The sequence below is a fragment of the Canis lupus genome, chromosome 16, assembly GCF_003254725.2.
Source record: "Canis lupus dingo isolate Sandy chromosome 16, ASM325472v2, whole genome shotgun sequence".
Taxonomy (NCBI): domain Eukaryota; kingdom Metazoa; phylum Chordata; class Mammalia; order Carnivora; family Canidae; genus Canis; species Canis lupus.
In genome coordinates, this window is record NC_064258.1 from 16,054,866 (window position 1) to 16,073,939 (window position 19,074).

Here is a 19,074-nt window from a genome sequence, read left to right on the forward strand (position 1 = left end):
AACAACAACAACGTGGTGACTCAGTCAGGGCAGGCATCAGGCGTCCCAGCTCTCAGTCACCTGTCTGACCACTCACACCCCTTCCAGGGGAATCTGTGGCCAAACCTCTTCAAGGTCAAGCCTCTTTCCCCAGGAGGGGCAGGGGCTGAGGAACACACAGACCAGAGACACCTATTGTCCCATCCTCAGACCTTGAGTAGGTTTAAAGGGGGAGGCCAGAGAGTAGCAGTCAAAATAACAAAACAAAAAGAAACTCCTACCAAAGGATTATAAGACTATGATGTTAAATCTTTGATTACTTAAAATCTTGTCTCCCCTCCCCTTACACACACACACACACACACACACACACACACATGCATGCACCAGTGATCAACAGAAACATGCTTTAAGACCAAAAGCAAAAAAGAGGAAAAAGAAAAGAATGGGCTGGTGTTCTGTTTGCCTGATGGTGCTAAGGAAAGAGGGCGACTTCCCGCCTTTGAGGGCAGGTTGGAGGAAATCTGAAGAAGGGAAGGCAGTGGAGAAAGGAGAGGCAGCTAACCTGGATGTGAGAAGTAGTTTGGGAGCTTACAGTAGAAAGAGGCCCCCTTGGAAGTTCCATTATGTTTTTCTTCTTTGTCCCCTTAAATGCTGAAAACCCTCTTGCCTAGTCCTGATCCAGCTTTGGGGGGCCCCCTGAGAAGCATCAGAGCTGAACCAGTGGAGGGCAGCTAGGGGTCCAAGATTTGGAAGGGTAATTTGAATACCCCAGGATGAGCTGGCTGAGTTGAGTTTCTTGCTGCTGCCTCAATGAAGAGGAGGAGGCAGCTGCTTTGTTGGCATGTCCGACGCCATTCCTGAGGCCCTGAATCACCCAGTTTCCTACTGAACCCCATTCCTGAGGTGCTGACTCAGCCACCCAGGTGTCAGGGCCTCCAGGGCTGAGGCCTGAGGGCTGTTGTAGGGGCCAGTATCCAGGAAGTAGGGAGAGGAACACAGTGCTTCCCAGAGTGTTCATTGGAGGAATGTGGAGGCAATTGTGGAGTTGCCCACAAAACGTGAGTCCAGATACGCCTGTTTTTCTCCTTCTGTGCTGCCTTCTGGGGACAGGGATTGTTATAGTAGCTTGGGGCTTGCATAGTTTTATCCCTGAGCAACAGGGGGCAGAGCTATGAAAACAGAGACTCACTCCTAGAAGTGGCATCCTAGTGCAGGAGATGGAATTCCCCATTGCAGAGGGGCTAGGGAATGCCCATTTCTTAGATGGCAGAGACATCTGCCAAGATGGGTTATGTAGGTTTTGCCTGACCTCCCCTCCACCTCACTCACCCCAATATTCCACCATGCTCACATGAGGACCCCGTCCCATACTCCCAGCCCAGCTTCAAGCTAATCTGGCATATTTTCCTACCCAGTTCTACCCCGGATTCATCAGTTGACAGCCTCCCTATAACCATCCCAATTCAAGTCAGTTCATTATAAAGAGCACTTTTCTCTGCCAGGCATTTGGAGGGGAAGTGGGGTATGGATGAATGAGAGGGAGCCACTGCCCAGAAGGAAGTCACAGCCCATGGGGGAGGTAGCTATGCAAATAATTACACAGAAGAAATAAATAAGTACTCCACAGAGGTGCAAGAGGAGTGCGGTGGGTGCCTTAGGCAAGTCACCTTGGCTGCGGTGAGGAAGGCATCTGCGGAGAAGGGTCTGGGGTGGCACTTTACAAGACGTCTCCACGCCAGTGGTTCTCAATCCTCTTGTTGTTGTTAATTTTATTTATTTATTCAAGAGAGACACAGAGAGGCAGAGACACAGGCAGAGGGAGAAGCAGGCTCCACGCAGGGACTCGATCCCGGGACCCAGAGATCAGGCCCTGAGCCAAAGGCACGCTCAACCACTGGGCCACCCAGGGGCCCCGCTCCCAATCCTTAAGGAGGGGAAGTGTGTCAGAATCACCAGGGTAGTTGTTTCCCAAATACACGTGGCTGCTGTCCCTGGAACTCTGACCTGCCTGGGAGAAAGGGGCGGGTGACAAGGCATGTTTCAAAAAAACTCCCCGGGAACATATTTGTCCCTTCCTCCTGTAGGACCAGCACTCTTCACTCCTTAGACATTTCGGGACATCTAGAGTCCGCCGGGAGCACCCATGGGAGAACAGCCCCGAGGTCAGCGGCTGGCGCGTTACCATGGATACCCCGCGGCGGTGTCACCCCAGAGCTGACCCCGTCAGAGGGCGGAAGGCACTGCCCCACCTGCTCGGCCCCGCCCAGGCCTGGGGGCGGGCGGGCAGGCGGCTTCTCCAATCACAGTTCCGGAAGGAGGAAGATCGTGAAAGTCCTCTCCAATCACAGCCCTTGACGAGATTGATGCGTCTTTCCGCCAATCGTCGCCGAGGGGCGAGGGTGTTGTCGGGAGGCGGGCCGGAGCCAACATGGAGCCCTCAATGGGATGAGGGTGAAGCTGCAGCGGTTGGCTGCTCCTGTACTCACGTTCCATCATGTTGGTGCATTTATTTCGGGTCGGGATTCGGGGTGGCCCTGTCCCAGGCAGGCTGCTACCACCCGTCTGCTTCCAGACATTCTCGGCCGTCAGGTAAAAAGTGAGAAATCTACTGGGAGCGCGGGCGGTTGACCGGCTGGCCGTGCATGGGGCCTGCCGGGAGATGGAGTCCCGAGCTCGTCCGAGGCCTGCTGGAAGTTGTAGGCCGGCCCAGGGGTGGGGGTGGGGGGTGAAATGTCACTCCCCAGAGCTTGGCCTCAATTATTTATGGAGAGGACCCAGGTGCCAGCAGGAGACTCGGCCCGTGTGTATCCGTGTGTGGGATGGCGGAGGGCACGCTCTAGGTCGGTGACCACGCCGGGTCCGTTCTTCCCACTAGAGGGCGCCGTGCTGTACAGGTGTGAGCCTTGGGATCGCCGCGGATCCTGCCCCCGTTCTGTGCTCGTTCTTGGAATTGGTCTGGCAATTTGGGCAAAAGTTATCAGTGTCCAGAGACATTTAATATTGGTGTTGCTCCCGAGAGTCAATATGAGCTAAACAAAAATGGTTCCTGGATCTGGATACTTTTCAGCAAAGATAAAGTCAATCTAGAAATGCGTGTGTGTGTGTGTGTTCACTCTACACATGTCAGCTCAGAGAGAGAGAGAGAGAGAGACAGGTAGGAAAGGAACATCGACCCTGAGACTGCTACTCCACTGGAGTGAATAACCTGTGGGCCAGCCAGGCAGCCTACTGGCAGTGGTGGGCGGAGTGGACTTGTGACATTTGGAAAGCCCATCTGACAGAGAGGGCAAGAGCTGGGCCAAGCTGGAGCTAAGAAGTACTGTTGCTGGGAAGTAATCCACCAGTTCTTGGCAACGACCAAGCTCTGCTTAGAGTCTTAGTTTGGAGATGATAGAAGCTGGAAAGTAGCCATGGTGAATTATTAAAAAGTTTGATAACAGTCCTTAGGAAGAGAATAAGGGTATTGATAGCATTTAAACCAGAGAGAAAGAAATAAAATAATATCCAAGTTCTTGTGTATTCACAAGTGCAGTGTCTTTCAAATGTGCAAGTCACAACAAGAGATCATAAAATGAGTTTAGTGAGTCAGGATCATTTAGAAGTGAGTATAATAGGGGGTGTCTATTGAGCATGTGACTCGATCTCAGGGTCATGAGTTCAAGCCACAGGTTGGGTGTGGAGCCTACCTTAAAAAAAAGTGAATATAATAAAATACATGTGTAACAAATTAGGGGAAGTATTGTTTTGTGAAGCATTTCAATTTTGTGTGATGCATTTTTCCTACTGGGTGGCAATGTACAGCATATTTCTTATTGTTGGCCTCAATAAGTCCGAAACTTTGCAAACAGTGCAATAACAGGTCAGGTCAAATTTTTCTCTTCCTCATTTCTAATGAGGGCACGCACTCAACAAACATAAGCATTTACTGAACACTTACATGTATAAGAGCTCTGCTAAGTGCTAGGGATGCAATGTGAATAAGATAGAGCTTTCTGCCCTCAAGAATGTAAAGCCTAATGGAAAAATTGGAAGGAGGGTGAGCTTCTCTAAAATTTAAGATAGTGACACCTGGATGGCTCAGTCGGTTAAGCATCTGCCTTTGCCTCAGGTTATGATCCCAGGGTTCTGGGATTGAGCCCCACATCGGGCTACCTGCTCAGCGGGAGTCTGCTTCGCCCTCTGCCCCTCACTCTGCTCATGCTCTCTCTCTTCCTTTCTCTGTGCCTCTCAGATAAATAAAAAAAAAATTTTTTTTAAGTGTCTAAGAATACAAGATTATCAGAGTAAAGGAAAAACCTCATCCTATTTGTTCTTTTAAAAAGCTCCTGTCCATCAGTAATGCCATTAAAATTTTTTTTTTCCCCAAAGGGAGTATTTTTCTTTATGATTAATTTATTTAAGAAGGAGCACGCACATATGCATGTGAGTTGGGCGGGGGCAGAGGGAGAAAGAGAGAGAATCCTCAAGCAGACTCACCACAGAGCTCAGAGCCCAAAGCTAGGCTCAATCCCAGGACCCTGAGATCATGACCTGAGGTGAAACCAAGAGTCCGCTGTTTTTCTTTTTAGAGATTTTATTTATTTATTCATGAGCGACACACAGAGAGACATAGGCAGAGGGAGAAGAAGGCTCCATGCAGGGAGCCCAATGTGGGACTCCATCAAGTCACGGCCTAAGCTGAAAGCAGACACTTAACCGCTGAGCCACCCAGGCGACCAAAGGGTCAGCTGCTTAACTGACTGAGCCACCCGGGCGCCCCAACCTCATTTGAGTCTTTGAGCAATCCCACCATATACTCTTAGCCAGATAACTTTGCTTCTAACAGGCTTCCCGTAGCCTGTCTTGCTCCCCTCCAGCCCTCTTCTCTCCACTATGATCTTCAAGATGTAAATTTGATTATGTCATACCCCAGCCTAAACCGCCCACCATAGGTCCTCGTCACCTCTAAAGTCCAGATGGAAACCGCAGAACACAGAAGGTGATTTGAGCATAGCATATCAGAGCTGAAGAGATACATTATTTGGATTGTTATTTTTTTTTGTCTCGTTGTCACATAAGCACCGAAGGCCTGGGAGGAGCCAGGTGAGGGGATGCAATGAGCACTGACCAGTGGTCAGAAGCCTTGGGGCCAGGCCAGGCCCTGCCACACACGGCCTTGGGCACATCACATGGGGCCACGTGGAGCAAGCCTGGGTTCTAGAATCATACAGCAGGTTCTCCTCTTATCTAAGTTCTGCTGCTTGGGGACAGGTTTTCTCACCTCTCCCAGCCCCCGTGACACTTCTCTTAACAAGTGAGAGTAACAGAACACATCTGCCCCAGGGGTGGAGGGTAGAGGCCAGAGGCACCAGGTCTCACCTGCTTGGTGAGACCCCTGCAGGCTCACTCCCTCTCCTGCTGCTCTGAGCCAGACTCCCTCAAGACTTCTGCGTCCTCATCTGTAAAAGGAGGCCTGTGGACTAGCTGCCGTCCAGTACGCTGTCCTGTGATGAGAAAGGGTGTGTATTGGAGATGGTCGCTGACTGTGGTGGCTGAGAAGGCCTAGTTGTGTGACCACACACACCTCTCTGACTTGACTACAGGCCATTGTCTTATTCCTGGGCCACTTGGCCTGTATGCGTTCCTCTTAGAAACTGAGGTTGCTGAAGAGCAGCCCTGGGAAAGGCGGCGCAGAACCCCGTGCAAGAGGGAATGCTGTCTGGAGGGCTCAGCCCACAGCTGGGCTGCTCTGAGGAATAGTCGGGGCCTCGAGCCATTGATGCCATTCTCTCCCCGCAGGTCCTCCAACGGCCACCATGCCTCCTACCTCCTCAGGGCTGTGGCCCAGCTGAGGTCCCAGCTCCGGGCCCACCTCCCTCAAGCACGCCCAGCCCCCAGCCAAAGACCCTGTGCCTGGCGCTGGCTTGGGGGCATCCTTCTAGGCCCTGTGGTCTGGACTAAGTGCCCCCGCCTCGGCCTCGTGGCGTTGTGTGAGGCTGAGGAGGCCCCTCCTACCTACTCCAGACCTTATGTTGGGGAGTCTCGCTTTAACTGGAAGCTCTTCTGGCAGTTTCTGCGGCCCCACCTGCTGGTTCTGGGAGTAGCCATCGTGGTGAGTTGCCCCTCCATGCTTCCACGTCAGGGACAGGGAAGGAGCCAGTCAGGGGTTTGTGAGCACCACCCAGAGCTCCATGGGGACAGCTTGTCTGCCTCACCAAATCTCAAAGTTAGACCTCAGGAAGCAGCAAGGGCTGGCTGGCTTGGGGAACTGGAAGCCAAGGGATACCAGGAGATCCTGCATGGAACAGCTGGGTGTGCAGGGTCCAGGGGTCCCCAGGGGCTGGCAGCCTGGGCTTTAACTCAGCTGTCTCAGAGAAGCACAGAAGTAGCCAAAGCATGAAAAGCTGTGGGGAGGGAGGGCTGAGGTCAGGGACAGGGATGGGAAGGAATGTGGCTCCTTCTAAATGCCTGCTTTGCCACCCCTTGCCAAGCTGGCGCTGGGTGCAGCACTGGTGAACGTGCAGATCCCCCTGCTTCTGGGCCAGCTGGTGGAGATCGTGGCCAAGTACACGCGGGACCATGTGGGTAGCTTCCTGACAGAGTCTCGGAACCTCAGCACCCACCTGCTTATCCTCTATGGTGTCCAGGTACAGCAGGAGGGAGGGCCTGGGGGCACCCAGAGGAGCCTCCCAGGCGCCCCTGAGTGCCCCGGCCTCTCTCCCAGGGGCTGTTGACCTTCGGGTACCTGGTATTGCTATCCCGCATCGGCGAGCGCATGGCCGTGGACATGCGGAGGGCCCTCTTCAGCAACCTGCTCCGGTACTGCCAGCTACAGGGTGTGGGTAGGAGTGGCTGATGGTCCAGGTGGCGGGCAAGGGGCTCATCCTGAACTCACGTCTCCCTCTTCTCCCTTACGTCCTGCACTCTTGACCTACCATCAGGCAAGATATTGCGTTCTTTGATGCTAAAAAGACAGGGCAGCTGGTGAGCCGGTTGACAACCGATGTGCAGGAGTTTAAATCATCTTTCAAACTTGTCATCTCCCAGGTCAGTTCCCCCGGTTCCCCTGTGTGTACACACTTACACATGCAGATGCACACCCATACACACACACTGTCTAGTGTAGACACAGCAGGCCAGCCCCATCCCACCTTGCTGTTGCGCCCTGAGCCTAGGCTCACACCAAGTGAGAAGCCTGCTGTCTGGCAAGGGCGTGGGTGAGGGAATGGGGAAGTTCACAGAAGGGAGGTACTGTGGCATCATCCAAGGTCAGTACGGGCTGTTTCTCTCCTGTTCTGAAATTCTACCTCCCCAGAAAAACCTTCTCAAGGACTCCGTCAAGAGCCTTTCCTGGACCAGCTTGCCAAGAGCAAAATCACCCCGGACTGCCTTGCCCCCAGAATACTTGGCATGCTGACAAGTGTGAGGAGGAGTGAAGGCTTTTTACTGTATTACTGGTGTCCCATCCTCATCCACCCACACTGTCACCGCGGCTGTTGGGTCATGCCAGACTGGCCCACAGCTATTCTGTGTGACATCCATATTCTATTCTTTTAGTTCAGTTCCTCGAGCAAAACACCAGAACAAACTGGGATTTGTCTAGGGAAGGATGCTGTGGTCCGTAGACATTCTCACCCAGCCCTTTCATGCCCGCTAGTAGAGAGGGGGCTACGTTTAATGACCAGGTGGATTGCCATGTGGCCTCCCAGAGTCCAGACCTATGGCCTTGGCCTTGTGAGAGTCACGCTGTGGCCAGCAGACTCCTGGGAAAGTCATCCCCCACCCCCTGTCGTGATGCTGTTGCCACATGGCCTTCCTGCCTTCTGCCTCTCCCTAGGGGCTGCGGAGCTGCACCCAGGTGGCCGGCTGCCTGGTGTCCCTTTCCATGCTGTCCACACGCCTCACGCTGCTGCTGATGGTGGCCACACCAATGCTCATGGGAGTTGGCACCCTAATGGGCTCAGCTCTCCGGAAATTGTCTCGCCAGTGTCAGGAACAGGTACTGGCATTGCTGCCCATCCTCCCCACCTGCCCCATTGCTCTCTGCCCTGCCATTACCCCATTACCATGCCATCCCCCCACCCCCCCAATTTCCAACCTCAGTGTCAACTTCCTGGACTCCTTGCAGGTTGCCAGGGCAACGGGCGTAGCAGATGAGGCCCTGGGCAATGTTCGCACGGTGCGGGCTTTCGCCATGGAGAACCGAGAAGAGGAGTGAGTTCCACACGGGGAAGAACTTGAAGCAGGGAGGATCCCCAAATGCACCCCATCAGCCCTGTACCCCACCCTGGCTGCTTCCTGATGGCCGGGCTTGGCCTCTCTCCCCAGACGCTATGGAGCAGAGCTGGAGGAGTCCCGCTGTAAGGCAGAGGAGCTGGGCAGGGGCATTGCCTTGTTCCAAGGGCTCTCCAACATTGCCTTCAACTGTGAGTGAGCAAGTCCCCACCAGGGGTGTGGGAGCACTGGGTCATGGCTGGGGATGAGCATGGATCAGCCAAGGAAGTCCCAGCGAGGCAGGCAAGGGGCAGCTCTCCACGGGCTTGATGTCCCTTAGATGTCTGTCCAGTGCCAGCTGCCTGAGTGCCTCCCTCTGACACACATGCATGCATTCATTCCCAAATGAAGAAACAAAAGCGGACACTACTGAAATGACTTGTTGTCATTCCAGTCGGAGGCACAGCAGGGACTGGAACTGGGGACTCACCTGGGCTGTGTCCCCTGATCCTAGCTGCTTCCTTGCTAACCACCTGGCCCTTTCCGCCTGTAGGCATGGTCTTGGGCACCCTGTTCGTTGGGGGCTCCCTCGTGGCTGGACAGCAGCTGAGAGGGGGAGACCTTATGTCCTTCCTGGTGGCCTCCCAGACGGTGCAGAGGTGAGTGTGAGGCTGTTCCTGTCCCGAAAGAGCCCTGCCCCTGGCCCACCCAGTTTCCTCAGGGAAGCACGGGGTGCCTTCCGCGGGCGCCCTCCAACCTGATGCTCTGACTGGGTGCCCAGGGATGCAGCTGTCATCTCCCGCCACCTAAACAGCTCAGAAGGGTCCGTGACAGCTTTTTAAAAAGTTGGTGATTGTGGTAAAATACACATAACATAAAATGTACCATTTTGACTGATTTTCAGCATACGCTGTAGTAGCGTTTTGCATGCGTCATGCAGTTGTGTGGCCACTGCCACCATTCACCACCAGCATGCCTTCATCCTGCAAAACTGAAGCACTGTGCCCATTAACCACTAAGGCCCATGGCTCCTCTCCCCGCCCGACAGCCTCTGGCTCTGTGCTTCACCCACCGCGGGTCCCTCATACATGTGAGATCACACAGCGTTTGTCCTTCAGTGATGGGCCTTTTTTGCTCAGGGTGACATCTCCCAGGTTCATCCATGGCATAGCCCGTCAGGATTTCCTTCCTTGTTAGAGCTGAGAGGATTCCATTTGTGGGTTGACCATCTTTGACTTGCTCTTTACGAGCTTGCCTGCTGTCGTCTGCCTGAGTGTCCCAAGGATGAAAAGGTCACCCTCTCTCCCTCTTCCCACCCTCAAGGCTCAGTGTGCTCATTGCTCTGAGACCCACCCGCTCCACTGGGCCTGTCTGCCCAGAGCTCTTGCCTCCCTTTGCATGAGACCCTCAAGGCCTCCCCTTTCCTTTCTCTTCTAAGCTAAACACTACCAGTTCCTGCGTCAAGCATAAATAGGTACTGTGATAAATAGTTGAAGAGAGAATAGACTATCATAAGTTACTGAAGAGTGGAGACCGGTATTACTGTTAACCACGTCAAGGAAGTGCAGGGTCACCCCAGACACCCCTCCATGCCCCTTCCCCATGGCTTCTGATTCTCATGGCACTCGTGGCCTGGCTCTGCAGTGTGTCTTACCGCCTGTTTCCCACAGCATCCCTCACCATCACCCTCATTATTGTCCCAGGTAGAGCGGAGCCAACCCGAAGACGGCTGGCAGAAAAGATGCCCATCCTCAGCCCTGTTTATGTCCAGTGCTCCCTAATCTGGGCCCGTTCAGACCTCTGAGTTCAGACTCTAGGTAGCTTCATCCCTCCTCCAGCCTGAAAACTGTTCCTTGGTGGCCTGGGTACCAAGAGGCTCTTTATTTTAGAGACAGGACTTGGCACTGACCCCAGGCCGAGCCCTGGCCTCTTACTCTGGTCCTGAGGACACTGATGAGCCCTGTGGTTCTTCTCATACAGTCACCACATGGCCCTCCACGGGCTGTGGTAGGAAAGTCTCCCTTTCCCTATACCTCCCAAGCCTGGCTCGCCTTCCCCTGAGCCCCCACTTCCCCATGTGGCGTAAGTTCAGAACCTCTCCTCCCCACTGCACTGCCTTGCCTGAGCAGAGCTTTATTTCAAACCAAAAGGCCTAGGATGCCCATCCATACTATTCTCTCTCAGGCTGCTAGATGGAGCTGCTCCCACAGCCACAGGCCTTAGGCCCATCCTTTTGAGGGCCCCTCACTACATGGAGATCCTTCACCACCCACTTCAGAGGAATTAGGCTGTTTTATTCAGGAGGCTGATGGATTTCCTCCTGGGTTCCAACGGGGGCAGGGAAGGAAGAGAGGCAGCCTCTACCTCTAGACCCCATTCTACATGTTGTTTTGTGGCACTGGGTCTGTGGAGGAGACCGGGAGGCACCCAGAGGGACCCCAGTCATGGGGTCTGCATGCAGGGCTGGGCCCCACTGGGAATGGGCTGCCCCTCTGACCCCCACCAGGCCTCTTGGGAGAGCAAGGCCTGCCTTCTGAGCCAGCTCTGAGAGCAAGGGCACCACAGACATCACAACGAGTTATGGGCATCTGTTTTTAGGTTGCTGCCAGGCACCAGTGCCAGGCCCTAATGGCTTCCAGATCTCTTGTGGAGAATGTGCTTCCTTCTTGTCCACAGATAGCTCGCTGTCCCGGCTCTTCCTTGCTCCATGCCTCTGCACTCACTTTGGCAAAGGCCGGTAGCTCTCTGACCTGCCAGAACCACTTCCGTGCAGGCAGCTCCTGGTGCTGGAAGAAGTGACTTTCCTCTTCAAGAGTCAGTCTTTCCCCTTCAAGGAAGACCTGTGCGCACACTCTCAGACACATGGCCCAGTCAGGGACTGGTGACTGAGACGCGTGACTCACCTTCCAGCCACCGACAGCCCTCCCCTCTGGCGCCACTCTTCTCTTGGGCTCTGGGCCCCACTCTTCAGCCTTTCTCTCCTCCTCACAGGTCCATGGCCAACCTCTCCGTCCTGTTTGGCCAAGTGAGTGGCAATCGGGGGGTGCGCCCTGGGGTGTGGACATCAGATCTGGGCTGGCAGCGTGTCAGGAGCATCAGCTGTGTGCTGCAGGAAGCAGGTGTCAGGGTGGAGGGGACACTGTGAGCCCTGCCTCTCCCTCACCACAGACTTTAACCCTCTCCCCAGGTGGTACGGGGGCTCAGCGCTGGGGCCCGGGTCTTCGAGTACATGACTCTGAGCCCGTGTATCCCTCTGTCTGGGGGCTGCCACATCCCCAGAGAGCACCTGCACGGGGCCATCACGTTCCACAACGTCTGCTTCAGGTCAGCATTGGCAGATGGGTGCGGGGGTCATTCCCTTTGGGCTCAGGAGTTTGGGTCAAGGTCTCCTTCCAAATAAGCTCCCCTCAGGGTACAGTTAGACTTGAAGGCCCAGGGCAGAAAGGGGCCAGGAACCTGGTCTGACCAAGGGTCTCTCTTGGCTCCTCCCAGTTACCCCTGCCGCCCTGGCTTCCAGGTGCTCAAGGACTTCTCCCTCACCCTGCCCCCTGGCAAGATCGTGGCCCTCGTGGGCCAGTCCGGTGGAGGTGAGAGGAACCCACCACCCTCCCACCCTATGGCTTTCCTTCCTATGGTGGCTGCTCAGCGTGGGGTGGGGCACAATGTCTAGAAACCATGCTATCTCCCCAACCTCGCCACCTCCCCAACCCCCATTCCCCAGGAAAGACCACTGTGGCTTCCCTGCTTGAGCGCTTCTATGACCCCACGGCGGGTATGGTGACACTGGATGGACGGGACCTGCGTACCCTCGATCCGTCCTGGCTCCGGGGCCAGGTCATCGGCTTCATCAGCCAGGTGGGGAGAGGAGAGGCTTACCTCTCAGCACAGGCTTACTAGCACATGTGACTTAACTTCCCAGACCCTCTCCCCTCCCTCTGACTTTTCTCTCAGCCCTTACACACATGGGACCTTCCCCCCCCTTCCCACCCCCATCACCCCTGTTCTCTCTGGTGGAGCATCAGTGGGAGGGCTCTGGCCATCTTCACTGGCCCCCCCAGTGGTCATGGGACCTGAGGCATCCCCATAACTGCCCACTGCAGCTCTGCCCTCGTGTCCAGGGCAGGAACTCAACTAAAGCCTCCAAGCAGGTGGGGTGGGGTGTTGATTTAGGATCCCTGAGTTCTCCGACAAACCTATGGTGTCCAGAAAGTGTAGAGACCCCTGCCCCCCACTAAGCATGGTCCCACAGCCCCACCCTGGGGCGCTCAGTCTTGCTCCTTTCCTTCTGTTTGAAGTGGTGCCACCCAGCAAGAGGCTGCTTTCCCCCTCTGAGTGGGTTAGGAGGGCACCCTTACCCACCTACCCCTGCAGGAGAAACCCAGAATGCAAACCCCCTTACTCCCATCTCTCCAGAGAGGAGGGCCCGGCTCTCCCAGCACCTCCCCATCCCACTCCTCAGGAACCCTGTGCCCTGCAGGGAGCATGGCCTCTCCCCACTTTGATAGATCTCTGTTCTTCATTGATTTGTAATTTTCAACTGCCCCTGCTTGCCCTCCAAGAAGGTGGTTCTGGTGTGGCCAAAATTGCCTTTCCTGATGCACCCCTTCTGGGGTTTGGGGCAAAGTCAGAATGTTCCATGCGGAGTCCCCACCCACAGGAGCCAGTCCTGTTTGGAACAACAATCATGGAGAACATCCGCTTTGGGAAGATGGGTGCCTCAGATGAAGAGGTTTATGCAGCTGCCCGGGAAGCCAATGCCCACGAGTTCATCACCAGCTTCCCAGAGGGCTACAACACCATAGTCGGTGAGTCTCAGGGACAGCGTCCTGCTCGGGTCTGCAGGGCCCAGGTTGTGAGGAGTCCGGGAGGCAAGAGCAGAGGCATGGCATCAGGGAAGACTATACCTGTGGCCTGGGCGGGCAGACCTGGTTCTGTGGTTTAGTCCCACACAGGCTGCAGAGACAGGGATACCACAGGGAGTGCAGGCCCAGGAACCCCGTCCTCAGACCCGACCAGAAGCACGAGGATATTACCTCCTAATACCTTATGCTTCTGGTTCCTGTGTCGTACCTGTGCTTTTATCACTTAATTTGAAAATATTTCCATCATGTTACCCACAGGGATTGAGGTGGCTGGATGGGTCTCCCTTCTGACTTACCCAGAACAGGGCTCAAGTAGTTCTGGAACATTAAAATATCACAGCCTCACACTAGAATATTCGTATCATAGCTTGCAGATTTGTGCACTCAGCTCAGGGGTCTTTTTTTCAACCTTTGGGACCGTGTTTTTTTATCTGGAGTCTTGGTTCTGTTGTGGAATATTCCAGCACATCTCAAGGTGTGGGCATATCTGGGGTTTTCAACTCTTCTTGAAACTTAGGCCTCAGTCTAGCTGAGATTCAGCCTGCTGAGTGGCACCCCCCGCACCCCGTCTTCAGCCATCACTCATGCTGTGTTGCTGATCCAGCCTATTCCACGCAGTGCTCCGATTCCACACTACCCTGAGGGGAGGAGCCGTCCCCACACCCCTGTAGAGCAGCGCTTCCCTCATACTTTTGACCCTAGCACACTCCCAGGCCCATCTGCAGCTTCAGTCTCCCCTCACTGGTCTCTGACCGCTGTCACCGTGGTGCCCTTCTTAAGCTCCCACACTGCCACCTCTGTTGTCTGTGGACACTGTAGACCAAGTGCGGTCTTCCCAGAATGCCCTGTGATAGGCCATCACCGCATTCTAGGGTTCACATCTGGGTCCTGGATGCCCCGCCCCCTCGCCAGCAGCAAGACCCAGCCAGTCAGGAAAAGATCTCAAGAACTGCAGGGCCTGGTGTGGGAGGGGCACACAGTGACTCTGAGGGGACACTGAGACCCACATGCACACAGTTCCTGTTGGGTGTGAGTGTGTTAGTGCATGGGCCCAGGTTATGGGATCAGGATGTGTGTACAGTGCTAGATGGGGCACCTGAGGGGCCAGATGGGAAGTTCCAGGTGGCCCCCAGAGCCCCTCTCTGAAGAATGCTTCGAGCTCCTGCCTTGTCCCCTTCCTCCCAGGTGAGCGTGGCGCAACCCTGTCTGGTGGCCAGAAGCAGCGCCTAGCCATCGCCCGTGCCCTCATCAAGCAGCCCACGGTGCTGATCCTGGATGAGGCGACCAGTGCGCTGGACTCAGAGTCCGAGCGGGTGGTGCAGGAGGCCCTGGATCGTGCCAGCACAGGCCGCACCGTGCTTGTCATCGCGCACCGGCTCAGCACCGTGCGTGGGGCCCACCACATTGTCGTCATGGCCCGTGGCCAAGTCTGTGAGGTCAGCTGGGGGCTGGGCAGCGGCTCGGTGGGTTGGGCAGCTTCAGCCCTGGACACAGTGGAAAGCGTGGCTCAGCTGAGCCGTGGGAGGGTCTGGCCTAGCCCAGGGGGCTCTGGGCCATATCCTGGAAGCAATACCCTGTGTGGATTCAGGAGTTCCTGCCCTGGCCTCTCGAGGCCCGTTTCCTTCTCCATCCCATGGGGGTAGCAGAGCTGCATTAGGGCTCCCAGGACCAAGGAGAAAGGACTCAGAATTGTAGAAGGCTGAGCAGAGGGGCCTAGGGGTTGAGGTACAGAAAAGGCAACTGCTCAGGGGCCAGTGTGCAGCAAGTCTGGGGGGCTGCATGGAGCCCAACTCCTGGCTCTGGCTGCTGCTTCAAGTAGCTTTGAACCCAAGTCTTTGGGTTCTGCAAGGGAGATAGAAGAATTCAGATGCTCTTCCAAAACCCAGCTAAGCAGAAAGGTGGTGCTGACAAATACAAACATGCCAGTGGCAATGTGTAACCAATTGTGCTTTGGGTTCATAGTGTCCCCAGAAGGGGCACTGGCTTAGGAGACCGGGAGCCCAGTGGCAAATAAGAAGCCAGCCCACCTAGAGCTCTGAGCTGGGTTGGGGTGACTACCTGCCCCTCCTTCCTCTCCATAGGTGGGGACCCATGAAGAGCTCCTGAAGAAGGGCGGGCTCTATGCAGAGCTCATCCGGAGACAGGCCCTGGATACCCCAGCTCCTGAGATGCCCAGAGGCCCCAGGAACCGCCCCCCCAAGTCCTGAGAGAGCTGTTGGAGCTCTGGTCATGGCCGAGCATCAGTGTCCAAGGCCGAGGCTCAGCTCAGGGGAGCTTCCAGGGACCAAAGCACCCAGGATGGCCAGTGTGCTGGGGTGCAGGCTACTGCTGCTCCCCTGCTCACAGTGAGACCTAGGCCTAGTGCTGAGCTCGGGGAGGTTGGGACTGCTCCCATCCACTCCCCACTCCTGCTACTAGGCTGACTCCCTCCTGCCAGAGTCATGAATCATGGGGCTGAACAGCAAAGGAGGCTGAGTCCCCAGACCCCTGCTCTGTTCCCTCCCAACCCCTCTCAGAAGCCCTGCCAAGTCTGCCCTCTGCCTGGCAGCCTGAAGGTGTGCAGGCCCAGCTCCACGGCATCTCTACAAATCAGGATCAGGGAGTGGGAACGGGAGTTTACACTAGGGTCCCCACACCCACGCCAGGACCTCACCTTCTGGACCCTGACCCCTCTCTCCTCTGTTCCCACTGTCCCTGAGCCAGGGGAGAAGGAGCCCAGCCCGTGGACCAGCCCCTCGAGCCACAGTCTTTATCCGGAGAACACCTTCCCTTCCTTCTCCCTGCTTCATTAATACGGTCACTTTTCTAGGTTTTGTCCCCACCCACCCCCTGCCCCCAGTCAACAGAACAAGGAGGTTGGGACATCTGCCCCTGGCCCTTGGGAAAGGGGTCAGAGGGGCAGGGCATGCCATGGTCTATTCCACAAGGAGCTTCAAGCTTACTAGGCTGTCTTAACCACTGCGCTGGGCCCATAGCTGGACTCTGTGACCCCATGAGATTGTAGACTGCCCCTCTTCATGAGGATACCTCGCTCTAAAGGAAATAAAGGAGGAGCTGACACACACCCCAAACTCCAGCCACAGGGGTCCTATGGTGCTAAGTCACCAGACTGCTAGGGAGAAGTTAATACTTAGCTCCCAGGCTGACAAAATATAAAATCAGTTGGATTTATCCTGTGGGTTTATCCAAGGACAACACCATGCTTCTGGGGCAGCTACGATGTGTAGGACAAGAAGAGTCGGCTGTGGCCAGAGGCCAGCCGGGAAGAATAGAGTGGCTCAGGTGTGAGGAGCCAGGGCTGAGAGTCCCTGTGGCCTCTTGTGGGTGTGATCTAGGACCACATGCTACTTTGGGGACAAAGCACCTGAAATGTCCCAGAGCCACAGCCCCCCTAGTGTGATACCCTGCTTCCATATTGATCAGAGGTTGCATGCCAGGATAGCCATAGCCCAGGAAGCAAAGCCACTCCCTAGTAAGTGCATCCCAGAGCCAGCCTCAGGTCCCCAACCAAGCTGGCACTGACCTCCAAGGGAGAGGCAGTGGAGGCGAGCTCCTGCCCTGCCCCCCCAGCTCCAGCCCCAGCCACCCAGACTTCAAAATCAGGGCCTCCAAATCCTGCCCCCCGCCCCAACTAGGAAAGTAGTGCAGTCTGTGGGAGCCCTGAGTGGAAAGGCCGTGTGGTCAGCCTCACAATCACCATGCAGCCTTGGTCTCCACCTCGCCTCCCACCACTATTCACCATGGGTCATAAGATTGGCAATACTTCATCCTGAGAACTTAAAGAGTTTAAATGGGACCATCTGCAGGGCATCTGGGTGGCACAGTCAGTTGAGCATCTGACTCTTGGTTTTGGCTCAGGTCGTGATCTCAGGGTCCTGGGATCAAGCCTCGTATCAGGCTCCACACTCAGTGCAGAGTCCACTTGAGATCCTGTCTCTCTGCCCCTCCCATCGTGCCCATGTGTAGCGCATGCTCTCAAATCTTTAAACAATAATAGGGGATCCTTGGGTGGCTCAGCGGTTTGGCTCCTGCCTTTGGCCCAGGGCATAATCCTGGAGTCCGAGGATCGAGTCCCACATTTGGGCTCTCTGCATGGAGACTGCTTCTCCCTCTGCCTGTGTCTCTGCCTCTCACGAATAAATAATTTTTTTAAAAGTCTTTGGTTTTAAATAAATAAATAAAAATAAAAATAATAAATGGGATAATCTGTGACAAAGTACTTAAAACTCAATGCTGCAGCCTCAGAAGCTGGTCACATCTGCACAATAAACTTATTTACTTCCTCCTTCCAAGGTGATATGTTCATTAAGCACCTGTTGTGTGCCACCGTCCCTGCCCTGCGACCGGGAGGACGATGTCCCTGACCCCTTGAAGCTGCGATCTTGTCTGGAGGACAGAGAGGCAGGCAGGCAGGTGATTGCAGCACACTTTGTGGAAAGAGGTAGAGTAGAAAGAAGTTTCAGTAAATAAATTAATGGAGATAAACGTGTATTCTCTCAGGCCGACAGTGCAGCATCTCCCCATTTGCAGACACACGGGGACAGGTAAACATTTAACCAAATGAAGGGCTGGACACTGACGAGGACCAGGCCCTGGCCATATTCCACGTGGGGTGTCTGGGCTGCCCCTGCTGCCCTCGGTACCCCTGGCCCTCCCACCACAGCCCTTTGTCCCTGTGCCGTGGATCAGCAGGACACCCAGGCCCACTGCAGGCCAGCTGGTACTAACCTTACAGACTGGGCTCTACTTTCGAGAGGCATCTGCTCCGGATGCCAGGAGTCCTCCCCTCGCCCGACCCATTATCTCCTCTGGATCAACTGCAGTGCCTTCAGATGCCCCGGATCTGCCCTTTCAAGGCCAGCATCACTGTGCCACCAGTCCCAGGGCACCCGAGCTGGGTCAGGGGCACTGTATCTCTCCCCTTAGAAAAGCCCCCCACCCCTGTGGGGGCACCTGGCTGGCTTCCCGGGTAGAGCATGTAACTCTTGATCTCAGGGTCATGAGTTCAAGTCTCATGTTGGGCATGGAGCCTACTTTTAAAAAAAGGAAAGAGGAAGAAAAGCCCTCCCCTGCAAAACAGGTATGCTGCCTGCTGTGTTACTGACAGGAGGATAAAACTCCCACAGTGGGGAATTTTGTGATATCTACCAAATTGCCTGTATGGTTGCTTCTTGACCCAGTAGTTCTATTTCTGGGAATCTACATTTGTGCAATGCTATTGAAAGCACCATTGTTTGCAATGGAAGACTGGAAAGCCCCAGTGTTCATCCATAGGGGTGTAATTAGATGAACGTCGGTACTTCGACATAATGGAATCGAATACAGGCCTTTAAAAAATGGGCAAGTTTCCTAGGTCCTAGATGTTGTATGGTGTGCAGAATATGTTTTTTGTTTTTTTTTTTAAAGTTTTATTTATTTATTTTATTTATTTTAGACATAGAGAGGCAGAGACACAGGAGGAGGGAGAAGCAGGCTCCATGCAGGGAGCCTGACGTGGGACTCGATCCCAGGACTCCAGGATTGCGCCCTGGGCTAAAGGGAGGTGCTAAGCCGCTGAGCCACCCAGGGATCCCCTAGAATATGTTTTTAAGTGAAAAAAAGATGTGAAATTACAGGGCATCCATGTTCCCTGGGAGGGTGGCAGGTGGGCATCTGGGTCATGCCCAGGAGGGTGGCCGGGGAGCCCCCAACCCCGGTAGCTGAGGCCAGCCTCTTAGGCAGCCTCACGGGGGGGGAGGTGGGAGAGGCTCACTGGAGACAGACCACTTGCAGGCATAGGACGTGCAGAAGCCCTAGTCATCCAGCATGGCCTTCAGGGGCTCGAAAAGAGGAGTCTGCCGACACCCAACTTCCCATGGCTTTCCAGCTTGGGCAAGAGCCAGCGCCTCTCTAAAGGAACAGATCATCCCGGGTGAGGTCAGTGGGAAGGGACAAGACACAAAAGGAGGGAAAGACTAGGCCGAGGGTCAGCAACTGACCCTCAACCCAACCACAAGGGCTGCAGCTGGGAACTCTGAGGGCCATTAGGGTGCCCCCA

At 55.0% G+C, this 19,074-nt stretch overlaps 1 protein-coding gene across 5 annotated transcripts; it reads left to right on the forward strand.

The window, feature by feature from the left end:
- The first annotated feature begins 2,105 nt into the window (after positions 1–2,105).
- On the forward strand, positions 2,106–18,947 carry ABCB8 (ATP binding cassette subfamily B member 8). 5 transcript variants are annotated; one of them, XM_049094915.1, is made up of 18 exons: positions 2,106–2,571; positions 5,761–6,073; positions 6,453–6,608; positions 6,686–6,780; positions 6,903–7,008; positions 7,799–7,960; positions 8,090–8,175; positions 8,290–8,387; positions 8,729–8,834; positions 11,167–11,200; positions 11,363–11,499; positions 11,668–11,762; positions 11,897–12,030; positions 12,833–12,980; positions 14,223–14,473; positions 17,331–17,450; positions 17,538–17,581; positions 18,810–18,947. In XM_049094915.1, exons 1-18 carry the CDS (start codon positions 2,477–2,479, stop codon positions 18,928–18,930), a joined length of 2,301 nt encoding a protein of 766 aa, XP_048950872.1. In that variant the 5' UTR covers positions 2,106–2,476; the 3' UTR covers positions 18,931–18,947. The 5 variants fall into 5 exon arrangements, with proteins under 5 accessions (XP_048950872.1, XP_025308665.3, XP_048950873.1 ...); XM_025452880.3 differs by lacking the exon at positions 17,538–17,581 and having other exon boundaries at positions 2,112–2,571; positions 18,810–18,940; XM_049094916.1 differs by lacking the exons at positions 17,538–17,581; positions 18,810–18,947 and adding an exon at positions 18,472–18,492 and having other exon boundaries at positions 2,112–2,571.
- The last annotated feature ends 127 nt before the right edge of the window (positions 18,948–19,074 follow it).